Source organism: Schistocerca americana, chromosome 5 (genome assembly GCF_021461395.2).
Source record: "Schistocerca americana isolate TAMUIC-IGC-003095 chromosome 5, iqSchAmer2.1, whole genome shotgun sequence".
In the NCBI taxonomy this organism is placed as follows: domain Eukaryota; kingdom Metazoa; phylum Arthropoda; class Insecta; order Orthoptera; family Acrididae; genus Schistocerca; species Schistocerca americana.
In genome coordinates, this window is record NC_060123.1 from 355,018,050 (window position 1) to 355,040,316 (window position 22,267).

Below are 22,267 nucleotides of genomic sequence, written 5' to 3' on the forward strand. Positions count from 1 at the left end.
AGGTGCCCACAGGGGCGAGGCAGGTGAGCACATGCCGGCCGGGCCTCCGCCGTGAGAAAGGCCGCTCTATATCCTCCTATGCTCTGTGGTTGCAGCGCGTGCTGCTGGAGCAGCCGAGCTGCGGCGCGGAGCCGGTTACGGTGGTGCTGCACGGCGTGGAGCCGGATGACCTGGGCCGCCTGCTGGACCTCATCTACAGGGGAGAGGCGCGCGTCTCGGCCGGCGACCTGCCGCGCTTCCTGGAGACGGCAGCGGCTCTGGGCGTGCGCCTGCTGCAGTCGGCCGCGCTGCGCGTCTGCGCCGCCGAGCCCGACGCCGCCGCCGCCGCCGCCGCCGCCGCCGACTCCGCCACGGGCCGGTGCTCGCGTCCCTCCACCGCTGACAAGCAGGTACCACACCTCATCCCACATCCCTTGCCGCTGAGTTATTGTCACTGTACACCGGGGTAACAAAAGTCGTGGGGTACCTCCGAATATCATGAGGGACCTGCTTTTGCCAGGCGTAGTGCAGTAGCTCGACGTGACACGGACTCAATAAGTTATTGGCAGTCTCTTGCTGAAATACTGAGCCGTTCTGCCTCTGTAGAAGTCCGTAATTGCGAAACTATTGCCGGTACAGAATTCTGTGCACGAACTGACTTCTTGAGTATGTTCCATAGGGCTCATGTCAGGCCTGTTCTGTGGCCGAATCATCCGCTCGAACTGTCCAGAATGTTCTTCAGTCTCCAACAACTGTGGCCCATTGACATGGCCCATTGTCATCCGTAGTAAGTTCATTGTTGAAGGCCGCAAATGATCCCCAATGATCCCACGCAAAGGCATTTGTTGACAACCTGGGTTCATGGCTTTGTGGGGTCTGAGCCATTCTCGAACCCTACCATCAGCTATTACCAGCTTAAATCGGACCCGTCTGACCAGTCCCCGGTTTTCTAGTCATCTAGGGTCCAATCGACATGACCACGAGCCCAGGAGATGAGCTGCAGACGACGTCGTGCTGATAGCAAAGACACTCGCGTCCGTCGTCTACTGCTACCACAGCCCAGTAACGCCAAATTTCGCCACATTGTCCTAATCAATAGTTCGTTGTACGTCCTACATTGATTTCAGTGGTTTTTTTCACACAGTGGTGCTTGTGTGTTAGCACTGACAACTCTACGCAAACGTCGCTGCTCTCGGTGGTTAAGTTAAGGGGAGTTGGAATGCCGGAAAATGGAAAAAATTCACATTTTCAGTTTTTAACCTTATAACTTAATTTGAAATTTTCTGCTTAAAATGGTGCAAAATTTGTTAAGAAATTCCAGTTGGAAGTATTTTTATTTAATTTTTCAAAATTACATGTGCGCCCAGCAAAGTTACCCATCTTGTGATTTGTACACATTTAAATCTTCGCATTTCCGAAAACATTACATATAGAAGGCTGTGGATTTCACTCTTCAGTTGTAGAATCTTTGATCCTTCCATAGGTACCATTGTTTTTACGACTAGCTGTGTTTATTGTTCAGTTTTTGATCTGTGAGTGTTTGTTTTGAGCCTCGAGTTTAGTTTGTCGCTCATTTGGAGTTTGTTATCTGTCTTGTTTTGACTTTCAGTGGTGAGTGCGTAGTTTCTACGATGCCTAGGAGTGCATCATTATTTAAAAAGCGAAAGTTTCGCGGTAATAGATTTACAAATAACGTTTGTTCAAGTGATTCTGCTTCAGCACCTGTTGATGCTGGTGAAAGTTCTGACGTTTGTACAGCTGAGATGTGTGAAGGAGACACGCCCACCAGTGCATCAAAAAAGAAGTTATCAAACTGTGCAAGTGAAATTACAGATGAAGCTTCTAATGAACAATATGTTTTAGTCGACTTTCCTGTTTTTACTGAGTTTATGAAGAAATGTTTGTGTTGTAATCTTTGTGGAGGTTCTTTTGATATGAACATAACAAAATCTATAGGACTTTCCTGCAAAATTGCTATAGTTTGTGCCAGTTGTGAAAATGAGACCTGTTTTTGGAGCTCTAAAACATGCAGTAGCAATTTGTTTGAGAGTAATATCAGGCTAATGTATGCAATGAGAGCAATTGGTAAAGGACATACTGCTGCTCAAACATTTTGTGCCATAATGAATCTTCCACCTCCACCTGCTAAAATTGACAATTACACTGAAGTGATAGGAGATGCTGTTCAGTCTGTAGCAGATTTATCAATGAAAGCTGCTGCCAGTGAAGCAAAATATATAAATGAAGGAAACCCAGATATCCCTGTTGCTTTTGATGGAACCTGGCAGAAAAGGGGTCACACATCCAAAAATGCTGTTGCTACTGTTACTAGTGTGGACAGCGGTAAAGTTTTGGACTATGAAGTGCTCACTAAACATTGTTACCATTGTGCATCTGGTAAGATAGAAGCAGCTCACATATGTAGCAAGAATTATGAAGGTACGAGTGGAGGCATGGAGGCTGCCGCTGCTGTGAAAATGTTTAGCAGATCAGAAAAAGAACGGGGAGTATTTTACACAAAATTCCTTGGAGATGGGGACTCCAAGGCATACAAAAGTGTTACAGAATCCATGCCATATGTCAATAAGACAATAACTAAACTAGAATGTGTCGGTCATGTTCAGAAACGAATGGGCACTCGTCTAAGGAAACTGAAACAGAATCTGAAGGACAAAATTTTGTCAGATGGTAAAACCATTAGAGGTCGCCTGTCAGATAAAATTATAAATGAATTACAACAATACTATGGTATGGCAATAAGAAATAATGCAAATAATTTGCAGGAAATGAGACAAGCTGTATGGGCCACATATTTACATCGATCATCAACTGATGATAATCCTCAACATTTTGCTTGTCCAGATGGTCCTCAGTCATGGTGCAATTATAGAAAATCTCAAGCTACTGGGGATCCTTATCACCATAAAAATTATATTCCATTGGCTGTTATGGAAGTAATTAAACCAATATATAGAGACTTGGGGCATCCTGATCTTCTGCGAAAATGTCTTCATGGTTGTACCCAGAATCAAAACGAGTCGTTCAACAACCTCATTTGGACTCGTGTACCTAAGAATGTATTTGTTGGGATAAAAACATTGAAATGGGGAGTCAGTGATGCTGTTATTTCATTCAATGATGGTCATATGGGTAGGCTAAAGGTCATGGCAAGGCTCGGCATTGCTCCTGGTATCAACACCATCAGAGGTCTTCAGCTTCTGGACAGCGTGCGAGTAAGGAAGGCTCAGTATGCAGCTGAATTTAATACAAAAAAAGCAAGGGCAGCAAGGAGAAGAAAGCTTCTAGGTGAAGAAGAAGAACTAGAAGATGACCCTGATTACTCTGCTGGACACTTTTGATAATAGAATAAAAGGTATTTGTGAATTTTCATAATAAATTACTTTAATCGCATTTTCTGGCATTTGACATTTTTAGTGTTACATGTACCTTTATCTCATAAACCACTCAACCAACAACATTCAAATTTTCAGAAATGCTGCAAAACAGTTCAAAGAGGCCACTGAACTAGAATCATGACAAGAACTGGCTTATTCTCTGAACTAGGGAAGTTTATGTTATACTTTTTCCAATAAAAAATGGCTTAATGGTAAAAAATTCATAAATACTATACCAACAAAAAGAAAACATTGGTTCTAGTTCAGTGGGCTCACAATATATGCTGAAAACCTCTGCCAGAATTTCAAAGTTCTGAAGATAATAGTTCCAAAGAAAAAGGTACACAAAGTTAGCAAATTTAACATTGGCGAGATAGGGCATTCCAACTCCCCTTAAGGCCATCGCCAACGTGTTGTCCATGGTGCGAGGTAATGCCTGAAAATTTGGTACTCACGGCACGCTCTTGATACTGTGGATCTCGTAGTACTGAATTCTCTAACGATCTCCGAAACGGAATGTCCCATTCATCTAGCTCCAACTACCATTCTACGTTCACAGTTTGTTAATTCCCGTCGTTCGGTCATAATCTCGTCGGAAACCTTTTCTCGTGAATCACGTAGGTACAAATGACATCGCTCCCAACATATTGCCCTTTTATACCTTGCTATGCGCGGTACTACCACCCCCTGTGTATGTGTATATCGCTATCCCATGACTTTCGTCACCTCAATTTATTTTGCTATAAAAGACATTGTTCCAAGTGCGGTAGTCGAAAAATTTTCAATTTCAACCTAGAAAAGTTCAAGACCTGCTCGTATAGCGCAACGCGCATCGTGCAAGATTGCAAGACAGGAAAATGAGTAACGTGTATCGAATAGACGTGGCCAATTAAGGACTGTGAGCTGTGAGTGGTGCACAGAGCAGCTTGAGGGTGGTTTTAGGCTGCTCCCACACTCGTTTAGGCAAATTCTGTGTAGGTTCCCAATTTCCGCCTCAGAATATACGGTATAAAAACAGTTAACATACGGATACAACGACAAGAAGGGCACCTGACGACAAAATTAAACTAAAATAAATTTGCCAAATCTCTGGTACAGAGGACTCTCTCCTAGACAGGATTAAAGCTAAGAAAAAGAGGAAAATAAGACATCGAAAATTCAAGCTGTGCCCACGAATATTCGAGATGGTGTTTGTCCTTCTCTAACACTCATTTACTGATGTGAACAATTTTTACCAGCGGTGGACGACTCGGGGTGGTCTCGGCTGTAGCAGTTTACACTTCAGGTGTTCAGCAAACTTTCCGCTTGGAAAATGATGACGTTGTCGTTCTGGACATGCCTGATCTGCAATGATTTCTTCGGCTGAGGAATAAGGAGTAAGTCAGCAATCTCAGTAGAATATGGGATGGGAAAGCAAGACAAAATTTGATAGTTGATAGCCCGACGAAGCATCAGGAGTGACTGTGTCCTGTGCGGAAAGAGTTTTGGCATTGTTGAACAGCAACGTGGCCAATTTCCCCTCCATCTTCACAGCGTCCTACAGCCGAGGCACGAGAATTCAGAAAGTTTGCTCCTTAATAGCTTGTTTAGCTGACCTCAGCGCAGTCCCAACAAACACTGAAAAATCACCTAGTCTGATGACGACTGAGTCTTAACCTTTACTGGCATTTCTCACTGCTTGCTTTGCCCCATTGTCTAGAGGTCATAGCAATTTATTAAGTACCCTTACACTGCGATTAGATGACTTATGACATCTGAAATGGCCTGATACAGCTGCGACATTCCCGCCTCGGACCTTGGTTCAGCGGACCTTTATGAAAGAGTGAGCAATTGAGAAGTCTAGAGGGCAGCGACCATTGTCACATTCCACAAGATTTCGGGATTGCAGCCGGATCTCATCGACTTCTTTCCACGATATTTCGGCTGACAACCTTACAGCCATCTTCAGGCGAGTGTTCGACACTGGAGATTGCTAGTGCAAGTCGCTCTATTTATACGTAGAAGTGCCGTAGGCGCGCATGCGCAAGTTACCGTAGCATGCGCGCCACCTGTCGATTCCAAGGCCCTCTACAATATTACTGCATCTATGGAGCGCAAACGAATGCGTGAAAAAAGTAAAACATGCACGCAGACGTGTCCAAAACAATAAAATGCAAAATTTCAATATTAAAATTAAAATTACTTGTCGCTCGACATGTCAGAAGCCATAAAAAGTTTTCTTTTGGTTGAAATTAAAGAAATCAACGGGTCCTAGGCCTTATTCAATAAAAAGCCGCCATCGTGATTAATGAGATTTTCCGCTAAACGTATTTCCACGGATTCCTTCACAACTGAATCCCAAAAGGATCTCGATGGGGCCAAGATTTTCGTGGCCGAATAATCCATAGTACGTCCTGTAGAAATACAATGTTCGGCTATGGCCGACTTACTGGGCTGTAAAAGGCGAGTGTGGCACTCATGTTTTTTCACGCATTCGTTTGCGCTCCATAGATGCAGTAATATTGTAGAGGGCCTTGGAATCGACAGGTGGCGCGCATGCTACGGTAACTTGCGCATGCGAGCCTACGGCACTTCTACGTATAAATAGAGCGACTTGCACTAGCAATTGCCCCTATCACTACACAGGATCTCATTGATACACTCCGCACAAAACGTAACACCGCTCCTGGTCACGATCGTGTCACCTACCGTCACCTTCGTGAAGCTCCCGTCTCTTTCCTCTCCACCCTGGCCAGGCTCTACACTATAGTCCTGTCCACCGGTTACTACCCCGACCTGTGGAAAACCTCCCGTATCCTCATGTTCCTTAAACCTGGCCAACCGCCGTCCGCCGTCTCCTCCTACCGTCCCATCAGCCTTACCTCGGTCTTCAGCAATGTCCTGGAATCTATCCTCACCCGCCGCATCCACCAGCATCTCCGCCAGCACCGCCTCCTTCCCGTTACCCAGTGTGGCTTTCGGCCGTCCTTCTCTTCCGACGACCTCCTTCACCTCACTCATCTCCTTTCCGAACAGCTTAATTCCCGTCGCTCCGCAATCTTCCTCTCCCTGGACCTCGAACGTGCATATGACCGCGTATGGCAATCCGGTCTCCTCTTCAAGCTCCAAACCTTCGCCCTTCCCATTAACTACGTCCGTCTGATCGGCTCCTTTCTCTCCCGCCGTCCTTCCTATGTCACCATCCATAACACCGATTCCTACACCTTTTTCCCCTCTGCCGGTGTGCCCCAAGGCTCGGTCCTCTCCCCCCTTCTGTACCTTTTCTACACGGCGGACATGCCGCCGCCGTCAGCCCCCGTCCACCCCCTCCAGTTTGCCGATGACACCGCCTTCCTTGCCCTTGCCCCCACCCTGCAGCGCTCCCAACACCTTCTCCAATCCCATCTTGACCGGTTCACCGCTTGGTGCAACCAGTGGTTGCTCAAGGTCAATCCCTCCACAACCCAGGCGATCATTGTAGGCAAAACCACCCCTTCCTTCCGCCTCCTTGATTTCTATCTCACCATCTATGGCCGTCCTGTCGCCCTCACTCCCACCCTTACGTACCTTGGCGTCACCCTCGACCGTCGCCTCTCCTGGACTCCCCACCTCCGGACAATCCAAGCCAAGGCACGCTCCCGACTCAGTCTCCTCAAGCTCCTCTCCGGCTGTACGTGGGGTCTGGACCCCTCCACCATCCCCCACACCTATAAGTCCCTCATCCGCCCTATCCTTTGTTATGCCCATCCGGCTTGGATCTCCGCCCCCCTACCTTTTATAAATCCCTCCAAATCCTTGAATGTCATGCTCTCCGCCTCGCCTATCGCATCCATCTCCCCTCCCCCACGCGGCTCCTGTACGATCTCATCCCCTTCCCCCACCTCCTCCTTTTCCTTGAAAGGATACGGCTCCTGTACACCTCCCGCAAACTCGATCCTCCTCACCCACTCGTCTCCCCAATCCTCTCCCACCCCCGCCCGCTGCCGCGCCTGTATTCGCACGTCCCACCCGGTCTCCAACTCTCCACCCTCCTTACCCTCTCCCAAGGTGGCTTCCGCCAGCTCCCCCTCCCTGATGATGCCCTCCTCCCCTCCATCTACCCCTCCTACCAACTTTGACCCTCCCGCCTTCCTCCTGTGCTTGCTCCTCTGGGCACCCTCCCTCCCTTCTCTCCCTTTTCCCTCCCTCCTCCTTTTCTCCCCCCTCCTCCCCCGGGCCTCCCCTCCCCTGTCCGTCTCCTCCTGCCCGTCTCCTCCGCCATTGGCATCCTTTTTCTCCCCTCTCCCCCACCTCATCCCTGTTCCCCTCTTGGCAGGTCCCCGGACCCGCACACGCTAAGTGGACATTCGCGCGCCGGAGATCACCGCCATCAGTGTTTCGTGTGTGCCGTCGTGTTTAGTGTTCAGTGTTCACCGTCACACTCCATCGTTCACCAGTGCCATCGTCATCTTCAGTGTTTGTGCGTCGTCTCATCAGTTAGCAGTGTGGATTATCGACGAGTGTGAATGGCTCCGTGTCTGTCTCTAAGTGTCTCCTGTTTTATTGCCCACCGTTCTGTAGCTTATGTGTCTTCTCACTGTTTTTGCTCCTTGTATATTCTATGGCTGAAGAGCAGCGTAGTGTGCTGCTGACAGCCTGCCTGATTGTACAGGTTTTAAAATAACAATAAAGTAAAAAAAAAAAAACTAGCAATGTCCAGTGTCAAAATCTCTCCTGAAGATGGCTGTAAGGTTGTCAGCCGAAATATCGTGGAAAGAAGTCGATGAGATCCGGCTGCAATCCCGAAATCTTGTGGAATACTCGATACGCCGGGAAAATTTGAAGAGACCATTGTCATGTTTGCAGCCCAATACTCCACTGTATCAGTGTATGGCACCATTGTCCTTTGGCTCCTGTGCAGCTTTTTTATGATACCGTTGCGTAAACATTTTAACGTACTGCAGATCTCCAGGTCAAATAAACAAGAAATTCACATTTTGGAGATGATAATTAAAGCTTTATGACTAACACACATACTAGAACAAAGATGTCAACTGATTTACAGAAATAAAACAGGCACCTGGAGTTTCATAGGGAAGCATTATACAGCCCTTGTTCATCTCAGTGTTTCCTGAATATGGAATACCTTTTATTCGACTTAAGATCGTCATTTTAATTATGAAATTCTGATGACATACATTAAGTAACACCAGGGTTGATGTGCTGCAGTATGGTTTCTGAGGTACCTACACAAGAACCCCATCGCTCTCATGTATTCAGAAAGATACGGATTAAATCTCTTTCTATATACACTCCTGGAAATTGAAATAAGAACACCGTGAATTCATTGTCCCAGGAAGGGGAAACTTTATTGACACATTCCTGGGGTCAGATACATCACATGATCACACTGACAGAACCACAGGCACATAGACACAGGCAACAGATCATGCACAATGTCGGCACTAGTACAGTGTATATGCACCTTTCGCACCTTTCGCACCTTTCGCAGGCTGCTATTCTCCCATGGAGACGATCGTAGAGATGCTGGATGTAGTTCTGTGGAACGGCTTGCCATGCCATTTCCACCTGGCGCCTCAGTTGGACCAGCGTTCGTGCTGGACGTGCAGACCGCGTGAGACGACGCTTCATCCAGTCCCAAACATGCTCAATGGGGGACAGATCCAGAGATCTTGCTGGCCAGGGTAGCTGACTTACACCTTCTAGAGCACGTTGGGTGGCACGGGATACATGCGGACGTGCATTGTCCTGTTGGAACAGCAAGTTCCCTTGCCGGTCTAGGAATGGTAGAACGATGGGTTCGATGACGGTTTGGATGTACCGTGCACTATTCAGTGTCCCCTCGACGATCACCAGTGGTGTACGGCCAGTGTAGGAGATCGCTCCCCACACCATGATGCCGGGTGTTGGCCCTGTGTGCCTCGGTCGTATGCAGTCCTGATTGTGGCGCTCGCCTGCACGGCGCCAAACACGCATACGACCATCATTGGCACCAAGGCAGAAGCGACTCTCATCGCTGAAGACGACACGTCTCCATTCGTCCCTCCATTCACGCCTGTCGCGACACCACTGGAGGCGGGCTGCACGATGTTGGGGCGTGAGCGGAAGACGGCCTAACGGTGTGCGGGACCGTAGCCCAGCTTCATGGAGACGGTTGCGAATGGTCCTCGCCGATACCCCAGGAGCAACAGTGTCCCTAATTTGCTGGGAAGTGGCGGTGCGGTCCCCTACGGCACTGCGTAGGATCCTACGGTCTTGGCGTGCATCCGTGCGTCGCTGCGGTCCGGTCCCAGGTCGACGGGCACGTGCACCTTCCGCCGACCACTGGCGACAACATCGATGTACTGTGGAGACCTCACGCCCCACATGTTGAGCAACTCGGCGGTACGTCCACCCGGCCTCCCGCATGCCCACTATACGCCCTCGCTCAAAGTCCGTCAACTGCACATACGGTTCACGTCCACGCTGTCGCGGCATGCCACCAGTGTTAAAGACTGCGATGGAGCTCCGTATGCCACGGCAAACTGGCTGACACTGACGGCGGCGGTGCACAAATGCTGCGCAGCTAGCGCCATTCGACGGCCAACACCGCGGTTCCTGGTGTGTCCGCTGTGCCGTGCGTGTGATCATTGCTTGTACAGCCCTCTCGCAGTGTCCGGAGCAAGTATGGTGGGTCTGACACACCGGTGTCAATGTGTTCTTTTTTCCATTTCCAGGAGTGTATAAGGCACAGTGTATGTGTCGATGTATGGGATGTCCTCCCTAACACCTGGATCGATTTCAAGGAAATCTGGCACAGAAACAGCAGGTCTCAGTATCTGTACGGGCTTTATAACTTCCTTCCTTCAGTGTGTTTTTTACATCACCTGACGTATAGGATGGTCTGCATGACAGGCATATTGTGTAGGTAAACTGTCGCCTACCGGTTCGACCAGCTTTGTAGGGCAGCGTACAAGACAGGGACATGAAACAATGTCCACATCTCAAAATATAGGTTGCTCTGTATGACAGATATGCTGTTTAGGAGTAGTATCAGCCTGCCTTATCAACCTGCTTTGCGTAACAGCCTATGCACAGAGACATGAAGGTTTTCCATCTCTCAGTATGTTGGCTGCAATGTATGAGAGGCGTGTTGTGTTGGAGTAGCACCAACCTTGACGGAGGGATGAAAAGGGAAAGGAGGAGACAGGAGATAATGGATAGTGAGAAGGGAGAAAGACGGTATGGACAAAGACTGGTGGAGGAGGGGAGGATGTACACTACAGTGGGGGGCAGAGGAGGGAGGAGGAGGAGGAGGATGAGGTGGTCAGAGAAAGAGGAGGAGGAGAATATGGAGGGAAGAGGAGGATTTGACAGAGAGGAGATGAGAAGCAGAGACAGAGGAGAGGAGGAGATAGATAAAAGTGAATGATAGAGGAATGAGCTAGAGAGAGTGGGGAGAAGGAGGTTGACAAAGGTTGGAGGATGTGGTGGACAGAGTGGCGGAGGAGGAGGTGGGAACAGAGAGGGGAGATAAGCTGAGGGGAATAGTGTTCGAGCACATATGTGGGCAAAGTCCTGAAGAGAAGGCTATTACCAATAAACAAAACATACAAGGGAACAGAATACTCTATTTGCTGTTAACGCCATTGCTTAATAAAAAATATTGTTATTGAATTATTGTAGGGAAACTGAAAACTATGAGACAGAGGTATACTTCATTTAGCGAATAGGACTATGTCTACTGAAATTGTATCTGAAGTAATCCACATGATTAGGAGAAATATATTAGCATACTTTTATTGGATCATTAGTGATAAGCAGTGAGTATGGTACCACTGATAGAATCTAGGATTAAAGGTCTGAGACTATATTAAGTGCCTAATCACATAAAACCATTTGTACAGAAGATTAATGAGAAACTGTCAGATTAATGAGAAACTGTAGTGCATCTCCTAAGCAAACCGTATATGACACCGTAATGGACCTACTCCAGAGTACTCCTCGCATGTTAGCAATGTTCACCTTACTACATATGAATCTGTGTCCATTAGTGCAGTTAGTTCGAGGGTGCTACTGAGATGCTGAGATCCATTATCCATTAGTGCAGTTAGTTCGAGAGTGCTACTGAGATGCTAACGACTATAGATGCGATTCTTTTGAAAATAAAGTATCGTATCACATAAAAAGTTTAGAAAAATAATATTTCTAACTGACATTCAGAAACGCGGAATATTTACTTCCGTATACTGCATTCAGTTGCTACAAATAAACATAAAGTTTTTTTTCAGATTCATTTCTTTCTGTGTCACACTTAGCATCGCTTGCCTTTGTCCCGAATGTATCACTTCATCATAATTACTTATCTTCACTGGCTTCTGTTCAGATTACGAATTACACAGCATATTGGTTTTACACTTGTTAATTGTCCGACATACCTACACAATTTCTTAAGTTCAATGGTCATTTAGAATACATCTGCCAACGTGTTCAGCTGTTATATATTCAGCACATTAGCTTGCGAAGTCAGTACGTAAAGCACCCCAAAACTAAAGAAAATGCATCTGAAGAGCTCGAAAATAAAATTAAATGTAAATAGGCGATGTGGAGTGAATGACTCACCGCTCCAATAAACATCATTAAAACCTATTATTTCAAAATTCCAGGAGCAATGCGTCGAAGGAAAATCCCAGGCCGACAGTCACCAGTCGTCAGGAAATGTCACCGACATGATACCACCAGCTGTGACAGCGTCGATTACACCTTTCCTAACTGAAAAACCATCGGCGACCGTAGACCACCAGCTTACGGAGTCGAAAGTGCATTTTCCGTCGACGAAGAGCGCAGAACAACGTCCATATAGCCCGAAGAATCACCTGGAATGTGCAGAGACACTGACTCCACTGCCTTCCCGGGACTCCATCACGCAGACGGCACCGCAGTGTGACGTAACCATACCGCAAGTAGAACGCGAGCAGACGACGACGACGTGGAGCACTCCGACAGCGGTGGCGCTGCCGCTGCAGCAACCGACGACCGACGTGAAGAGCCCGCCGCGGCCGCTGGCTCTGCCGCCGGCTCAGCCCCCGCTGCCGCCCGCTTGCGAGGTCTCCGCCGGAGTCCTGCCGGATTCGCAGGCTGCGGCGGCACCTGCCTCCCAGGCCGGTGGCGTCAGCGCCGGCACCGGGTACTGCACGGCGGGCGCGCCGCCCAACGTGTGGCAGGTGCCGCCCTCGCTCCCATCGCTGCAGGTCAGCTCACAACCTACACTATTTAAATACTTCACCAGTTCAAAGTTCGACTGTTCACCTACTAAAATACGGCAGTTCGAAATTTAATAGTGGCAGCTGTTTATTCAGAAGATATAAAAATTCGGTATGCATGGGACAACATGCAAGGCTGTCGTTCAGAAACGTCGCACATAAAAGAGAGTCTATTCAGTGCTCATACTTCGAATTCCTCTAATAATAAAAAGGTAGGGTAAAATGTTGTGAATAGACTTTGGGCTAGGGACCATTCGTATACCCAACAGAAGGATCGTCATAGTTTCACTATCCTGTAGTATAGGATCGAAGGTACGAATATTTCATACTTCTTCCTGCTTACGCAAATGAAGCAAATCGGATGGTTCTTTTTGCATTTGATGTGGTATACGGTAAGCTTGATGAGATTTATGGGGGCACTATTAGCTCTTGAACAGTTCCTCGGAAAGCCCCACAAAAAGGTTCGATTTTTACTACATTTTCCCCGTCGCCAGCGGACCAAAACCTAGCCGAGACTATGAACAGCAAACGGCTCAGATTGTAACGATATATTCCTAAGATCCGATCCCGAACAACCCTGAAATTTTCTCCATATATTTGTCCATTTCCAAGATACGGAGGTTCTAAGTTATCTTACTTCTACACATAAAATCCGTTCTAAGGCGATATCTGTATAATAAATAACCGCACCATATTGCCCAGATTTAAAGGATATATTCTGTAGCCATCTATCTTCAAGAGCCACGTCCCAGTTTTCAGAAATCTTTATACGTTATGGAGGAACACGCCAAAAACTAATATTTTGGGTACGAAAACCCAACCACGAATTGCGAGACGGCTATGCACAGCAAATGACTGTAATTTTTGGGATGTATTCCTAAGATCACGATCTCGAATAACCTTGAAAATGTTATTCATATCTTTGTCCGTTTCCAAGATACAGAGATTCGAAGTTACCTTACTTGTAGATGTAAAATACGCACGGAAAATACGGTGTGATGTGATTGCGTAGTATATAAAGTGACGTAGCACGAAGAAATATGTGGTAAAGTGTTGGCGTTATCGTCTGGGAGCCCCACGTTGTAGTACTGAAGAATATGCAAGATCTTTTAACGGATAAAATCCTGCCCGAGGTGTAAAATTAGTTTTCGTTGTTTCAGTTTCATGATATTTTAAACACTTTGTGGCTGTGGGCTGAGCAACGGTATATGCAGTTACATAAAATGTAATAGTCAACCAACCGGTCGCCACATTTTTTTAAAAAACACATTAACCAGGTTTCGATAATTCTAAGACCATCTTTATCACAATGGTAAAAGTTGCATGAAATTACATGACAACATTAAATTTTTTTTAAAATAATTGTGCAGCGGGTTGGCTGACTATTACATTTCATATAATTTCCGTTTCACATAAGTAAATTGTCTAAATTTAACTGATCAATACATTTCTTTTCATATTCGTCACATGTCCTGTTGTGTCAGGCGAAAGCAGAGAACCAGAAGAATAATGTTCCTGACGGAACGCAAAAAATGTGAAAATGTTCTCGTTTATTTAAAATACTTCGACTGTTTGAATGCCAAACATTTTTTGGAAAGTTTTTAAAGGTGCTGAGGAAGGTGAAACGAGGCAGCTCTTACCCCACTTTCAGTCAGAGTCTTTTAAATAAACACAAACATATCGCTATTTTTTGTGGGAGCATTTTTCCATTTTTCCACTGCTAGATACATGTTCCAAGCTTTTACTGCTCTTCATAGTAGTCACTAGTGCTGTGTAATGCCTGTTGTTAGCTATCTGAAAGTCGGAGGATATCGTTAGCAGGACCAGTTGTGTTAATAGTTCGAGTGGAGCGGTCTGTTTCCCGATAAATTTCTGTAACAGTTCTGAAGGGAATGTCCTGGAGTTCTTCCTTTTATTTAGGTATCAAGTCGAAGTCACAAGGGCTAAGTCGGGGATTGTGGTGGATGGTACGGCACTTCTCAGGACCATCGATCGAACAAATCGATTACAACTTTAGCCATTTTCCAGCAAAATGATGGACGGGTTCCGCAGAAAGTGTCACTGATTCGTCCTCTAAGCTCTTCATTTTTGTAACACAGCCAGGGACGAGTGCTACCTATTTTGTATTAGTTTAAAATAAGTCGTTTCCTCTATGAAATTTCCAACCAACGTAAATCCCGTATCCCCTTTTCCACATTACAAATTTCTTAGAACTGAGAACAGTATAGTCGTCAGAATGTTGTATCTGCAGAATATTGTGATTGTGCAAATTGATGTCTGAAAATGTCTGTGACAACCTTTTGCTTCAAAAAAATTATTTTAAAATAAATTTCTTTTATTTCCTTCTATAATCAAAAAATGTTTAGGTCCATAGACTACTGGTTTTGCTCAGCGATGACCATCTTCAGATACGTTTGAAAACATGTCATAATACAATAAAACCATAGTGGCATCATGAAATAGGCATCGTCACACATTTTTAAAATGCGGTGTACATTAAGCCACAGTATCAGCGGAACCATATTTTTAACAGTGCTACTGTTCCTGGCAGTTTGTTATGAAAACCAGCCCTATTAACGAGATGATTCCGCTGACAATTTGTCTCAGTTTTGGCTCATCTTTGTATTTAAAGTATGTTATACACTACATATAGTGTATATAACTATCTATAGTGTATAACATACTTTAAATACAAAGATGAGCCAAAACACTATGACCACCTACTAATAGCTTATTTTTCCGTCTTCGAAACGAAATACATCACTGATTCGGTGTATCGCGGATCCGACAGTTTGTTGGCAGGTTTGTGGAGTTATGTAGCATTAGACGACTATGCACAAGTCATGCAATTCGCATAAATAGTTTGCGTGCTCGGTGATGGCACCAAATAGTGACACAGATGGATTCCACAGGATTTACATCAGGCGAATTCGGTCGCCGAGACGCCAACGTGGGTTCACTATAATGCTCCTCAAACCACTGTAGCATGGTTGTGCCTCCTAGACAAGGGCAACTGTTCTGCTGAAAGATGACATCGCCGTCGGGAAAGACATCAAGCATGAAGGCATGTAGGTGATTCGCAGCTGTCACCGTGTCTTCGGTCACTACCACAGACCTCATGCAAGTGCAGGAGAATGTCTCCCATAGCATAATACTGCTCCCCACCAGCCTGCGTCCGTGGCGTGCTGCATGTTTCCAGCCACCGTTCACCTCGATGACGATGTTTGTGGAGACAGCCATCGACCTAGTGCAACAAAAATGTGACTCACCCGAAGAGCCGACACTTTTCCAATGACCGACGTCGAATCGCGACGGTCCCGTGCCCACTGCAGTCGTAACTGACGATGTCGTTGGGTCCCCATGTGAACACGTACGGGCCGTCTATTGCGGGCTAGATATTCAACAATGTACGATGAACGCTGTGCTCTGAGACACTTGTGTGTGCACGATCCTTGTTCTCTTTCGGCAGAGATACGATTGATCACCTTTTATCCTATTTTACAGAGCAGACAAGTCTCCGAACACGACGTCAAGTGAAGAGTCGTGGACCTCCAAACATTTAGCGGCTAGTGGTAGTTTCACTGCCCTTCTACCTCTTGAAACTTCTCTGTGTAACTGAAACTACTGAGTGAAACTGAAACTACTGTTTCTTTACTTATTTTTATCATTTCAACACTGACCTACAGAATTTTTCCTGACAAAGACTAATCAAACTTAACCTATTAATTTATTACCCTCAATATACAAGCCCAACGCAATCTCACTGCTATACAATGACAACATGGCTTCAAACAATTAACACAAAAGAATTGCATTGAATTGCAAGAAATCCTAAAAATAACCTACACATTTTTATAAGTCACTTACCTCACAGAAAATCTTCGTAAGACGAACTATAGCAATTTCAGCATGCAGCAGCTAAAGCCAGCTAAATAAAAAGATTCTACTACAGACTCTAACTACTAGGAGGCATATGGTTAGCAAAAGAAATATGTTTAAGAGCAAACAACGTATTTAGAAGGTTTTACCTTATTCATGTGACATCCAGTTCTAAAAATTATATAGTTGTCAATAATTTCACTAACAAAACATTACCAACTACATCCTTCCTCATTTTACAATGCATGTCCTACCAATACTGAGTCTCCACTAAGACATCATGTCCAAACCCTTACCTGTCTGCTCGCTAACTGTTAACTGCTAGTCCTTCCAACCACAGAGTCTCTTATCGAGGGCGCAGTGCGATGTCAGCGATATTAATACAATCTATAGCGCTGCCAACATACAAACATATAAGCAGGCTATTTACACTCTTTCCGTAGATGCTCACGACAGTAGCACGTGAACATTCGACCTGCTTCACCGTTTCGATATACTCGATACTCGTTCACAAGCCTTTGTCAATGTCGCTTATCTCAATGATTTCCCATTTGCAGCCCATATCTTCTCTAGGGTGATGCCCCGTCCATGTCTGCAACGCTTACTTTTGTTGCCGCGTCACGTGCCGCAATCTCACCAGGTATCCAATGTTGTGGTGGGTGGTGGTCGTAATGTTTTGGCTTGTCAGTGTATGCGCGACGAGGCTACTCTAATTTTTTGACGATGCCACTATGGCTTCGTTATATTAGGATACGTTTTGAAACAGACCTGAAAATGGTCATCGCTTGCCGAAACGGGTAGTCTAAGGATGTAACAATTCCTGATCACAGACGGAAATAAAATAAATTTATGTTACACCTTTTTGATCACTTCAATATTCGCCACCATGTCGTAGCTTGTGAAATCATTGTGAGTTTTGTGTGAAGTATTAATCTTTGTGTTTAATCGTAATACATGTGAAATAATAAAAATGGGAAATATACAGAATCGTCTGAATACAGACAATAGAGTGTGCATCTATATATGCATGTCACTATATAGTATAAACCATTAAAGTTAGCCGGACGAAATGGCCGAGCGGTTCTAGGCGCTACAGTCTGGAACAGCGCGACCGCTACGGTCGCAGGTTCAAATCCCGCCTCGGGCATGGATGTGTGTGATGTGCTTAGGTTAGTTAGGTTTAAGTAGTTCTAAGTTCTAGGGGACTGATGACCTCAGATGTTAAGTCCCATAGTGCTCAGAGCCATTTGAACCATTTGAACCACTAAAGTTATTCCTTTTCCTATTCCGCTCGTGAATGGAGAAAAGTTAAAACGACTGTCTTGTTACGGTACCAGAATGGTCCATTAATTGAATGCCAAGAAGCCAACTCAGGATGGTGAGTAGAGTACTGGGTGCGAAGAACCAGTCGGGAATCGTGGAATCACGTATGCTTCGGTATCAACATACTTCATTTAAAAATAACTCCTACGGCAACTGCAGGCGGCGTCTCGATGGCGTGCGATGACGCCAGGCAGCAGAGCCCACCTCAGAAAGGCGTAAGGCTGCATGTCTGCGGGTTTTTGGCGCGAGAGGGCGTCACCGCGGAGTCGCAGCGTCACCGGCCTTGCGCAGCGTGGCTGCGTCAGGAACTCCAACGGCAGCAAGGCTCGTATGCGCCAGACAGCCAGAAGTCCGGCAGGAGGTCAGGTACTAGGTGCGCCCAGATGCTGACTGCGAACCCAAGGCGCCTTGGGTATGCCCCGGAGGCAGCTGATGATAGCCTGGAGGAGACCCCATCCAGATGGCACATAATCAGACACCAACATCTGCTAGCCGACTTTTGCAAGTTTAAATAAAATGTTAACAATCTGGTTCAGACACCCACTCTCCAAAAACGTTGCAAATCAAACGAATGCGGGCTCCATTTTTCAAGGATAGAAGGTGCTCTGACACCCCCTCTGTCTACTGCGTTTCGTGCTGACCAATCATAGCGTCTTCTGCTCTGTACGACATGAGACAGTTCAACAACCTCCGAGTCCTTGGAGCAGAAAGATGCGGTGGCAGTTCAACAGAAATCGGGCTAAACATTCGGCAAGTTGGCACTAATACGCACCTGACAATGTTATCTCACGAAATGGCCGCCACAATCTGTCAGTTTGTGACTAGTGTTCGGCCTGTAACCAGTAACGCTGCAGGGAGCAATTTTGATTAGTAGAACAGTTTATAAAGAAGTGCACAGGTCTCCTGCAGATCCAACGATTCCTCTATGCCACATTGCCGTGGGGTATTTTCTACAGACCGTCTGCCACTTGCGTGTCCACTTTCTGAGAAAAATTCTGCCTGCGTCACCAACGCTGCGCCTTGCATCCAGAGCTCAGCAGGGGGTGCCTAACTGCTGTTCCTGCTCACTGGATGGGTAACAACCCTCTGTAACAGTAAAGCTCTTATAACTCGTGAAAGTCTATCCCAGTCGGACTGCAATTTCTGGACAATGGGCCATCCGACGCTGCGAAAGCTCGCTGAGACTAGTCCAGTTTACCAACCTAGTAGATAATACAGACCCATCACCAAATTAATCGTAATGACCTAATCATCTACGTACCAGTTTCAATATATAATCTTCTAAACTTAATCAGAGAAAAAAACGAAAGTGTTGTATGATCAAGAAGAGGATGATAGTAATAAAATGAAACAATGGAATGGCTCTAGCCTGACGCGTTTCAGTACTTGGAATATGCACTATTTTAAGAAGTCCCCATCCAATAGGGCTGAATGTTACATCGATTCACATGCTGTTCATGAACCACTATATCAATAACGTTTCTAATTCTATGTGTGGCTAAGTATACCAGGCGATCGTCTAAGCCAGCCAAGCATTCTTCCAAGTAAACCTGATGGAAAAGAGTTCCCTCCGTTTCTGGGAAAGGAAGCTTCCAGAACTGCTTCAGGATCTTCCGCCTGTGAAACGTTGGCGAATGAGATACATGTATATTAGGGCACAGAGCATTTTGCTGAAGCCCCAATATAATCCAAAGTAGATAGGCCAAGCAGGGGCTGTATCTTGACCTCCAGGATCACCCGACCTCAATCTTCTGGGTTCTTCTGTCAACGATCATCTCAAAAGCGATATATACGACTGTAGAAATATAGTTGCATAACACACAGTCTTATCATGCTTTAACAGGTTACCTGAGTGTTTGAAAGAATTCGTAATGCACTGCAGGGCAGAGTTCATATTATTTCCCAATACGAAGATGACAGGTGCGTGCAGTGCGCTGTAGTAGGTGATGTACTGAAGTACTCTTGCGCACATCTTAATGCAGGCCGTAGATGGAACCTGACCTAGTTTGATCCTGAATTCCAAATACATTTTCACAAAATTAAGAAAATATTTCATACTGAAGTCAGTAGTGATTCGTAACCAGACATTCGTAATTACGTGGCAAACAGCATGTTTGCCGACCAATTACTAATGAAATTTTTATACATCTATTATCGTATATTTTCACTCGTGTCAGTTTTTATTACTAATTATGATACACAGTGTTTACAGATTTTACACATGAGCGGCTATCTTCTAGATTCAAAAGCAAGAAGAAAATTAGTAGACCTGGAAAAGAAAGACCGTATTTAATAGGACAATGCACTTAGTCTGTTTTTCAGTCAGCACATTTCATCCCTGAACAACAAATCTCGAAGGTCTACAATATGCTAACACACTGATGAGTTAAAACATTATGACCACCTGCTTAATAGCTTGTTTGTCTGTCTTTGGAACGAGATACAGTACATCACTGATTCTGCTTATCAGGCATTCGGCAGCTTATTGGTAGGTTTGTGGAGGCATGAGGCATGCAATTCGCCTAAATAACGGGCCACTGATTTTCGTACGCGGTGATGGTGCCTGATAGCGAACCACATGGTTTCATAGTTTAAACATCAGGCGAATTTGGTAGCCGAGACATCAACATGAATTCGCTATAATGCTCCTCAGACCACTGCAGTACGATGCATGAAGGGATGCAGATGGTTCTTAGCTGCTAGTGTGTCTTAGATTACTGGCACAGGTCCCATACAAGCGCAGGAGATTATCTCCCATAGCATTATACTGCTCCCACCAGCCTGCGTCCATGGCGCGTTGCACGTTTCGAGCCATCATTGACCTCGTTGACGGCGTTTGTGGAGACGACCATCGACCTAGTGTAGCCAAAACGTGATTCACTTGAGGATCCGACACGTTTGCAAAGATCTACGGTCGAAACGCGATGGCTCTGCGTAATAATAATCTGCCATTTGTCAAAGTCGCTTTTCTCAAAGGATTTCCCCTATTGCACCCCATATCTTGGCTATGGTGACTTCCCACCCCCACCCCGCTCTCTCCTCCCGCCCCCATGTGTCTGCTCCGCTTACAAACTTTTACTGCCGCTTTAGTTGTCATAATGTTTAGGCTGATCAGTGTCTACTGCTGCTACAATATGTTCATTGGAATCTAAAAAGTTACAGCTAGAATTTTCTTTGTTTATGGGACTAAGGGTTCAAAATTCGAGTGGACTTACCAACAACTCATACGTCAAATCCTTTGACTTTACCACTGCCAGTTAACATTTGTGGGCAGGTAAATTCTCTTCTTTTCCAGTCCAACCGCATGCTCCTGCATTTTTGTATACAGTTGGTCCAAAACGCATGCATAGCTTTCGTCAGTTACTATTTTCCTGATTTCAAGATCGAGAGTAAGATGTCTTCAGCTTTCATCCCGTGACACGCCGATGCCAGTGGATGAAGGAGACCTAATTTCTTTTGGGTACAGGCCCATCAGCTACAGCTCTGACAGCTTTTCAGAGTCTGACGTGACAGATTAACAAATGGGTCCAGTAAAAACTTTGTTTATTCTTCAAACCAGTCAGGACTTGACGTAGAGTTCGTTTTCACATTTACTTTCAGCCTGCGTTCAACAAACAAACGCGGCGCAGGTTTTGCACAAAGCTTTGGTTTATTACCCACGTAACAATGTACCAAATTCTTCCCTCTGACATTCACGTGATGGTTGCTATTTTGTATATCTTTACCCGTCGGCTGTCTTACACCAGATTGTACACTCTTGTAATGCTTTCATCAGCTCTGCCAATTTTTAGACATTAATAACACGGATCATCTGTTCAATAGAACTACGAACGCTTTGATTTCAATAACTCATTACTTGACAGTTGAAAGACGGGGAGAGAGTCGTTGCTAACTGTCAACAGTTTTATGCGCATTTGAGTTGCCGATATAGTAGCAGGGTATTTCAGTTCAACCATTTGAAATTCCTGGTGTCACTGACATTTTAGTGCCAGCCGACATATTTCCCACTTCCTTTAATTAGTAAATCGCTCGTTAGGCGAAATTGTGAGTTGTTCGAGTACTTTCTATTCTCATTATGAACTATGATTATTAGTAATTTATAATATGAGCAAACAGGAACACAACCATACATAGAAGGCGAATGTGGGTAAATATGCAAGTAGTACATTGTGTACAACATCTTGGCAATTGTAACGCTCCACGTGAAAAACGTAAAAAACATCACTAAACATACAAAGACGATTTCTGTGATATCCGACGAAGTAAGTGACTAAATAAGTCAAAAGCACACGATTTAATGCAGTACACGAAACTTTGGTTTAACAACGATTAACGCATTAGCAAAAAAGCGTTTCTGGAATAGCACTGATAAATAGTAAGTACATAATGTTTTATACAGCCACTAAGAATAACACGATCACGAGATAGAGCATTTTGTCTTTACATGCTCTATTAGTAGCTGTGTCAGTT

General features: G+C 45.3%; 1 protein-coding gene across 1 annotated transcript in view; it reads left to right on the forward strand.

The window, feature by feature from the left end:
* Positions 1-22,267, forward strand: part of LOC124616376 (B-cell lymphoma 6 protein homolog) — an 83,900-nt gene that overhangs the window by 26,289 nt on the left and 35,344 nt on the right. Inside the window, exons 3-4 of the mRNA XM_047144687.1 lie at positions 96-389; positions 11,999-12,583. Of these exons, the coding sequence (XP_047000643.1) occupies positions 96-389; positions 11,999-12,583 (879 nt within the window). The remainder of the gene's footprint in view (positions 1-95; positions 390-11,998; positions 12,584-22,267) is intronic.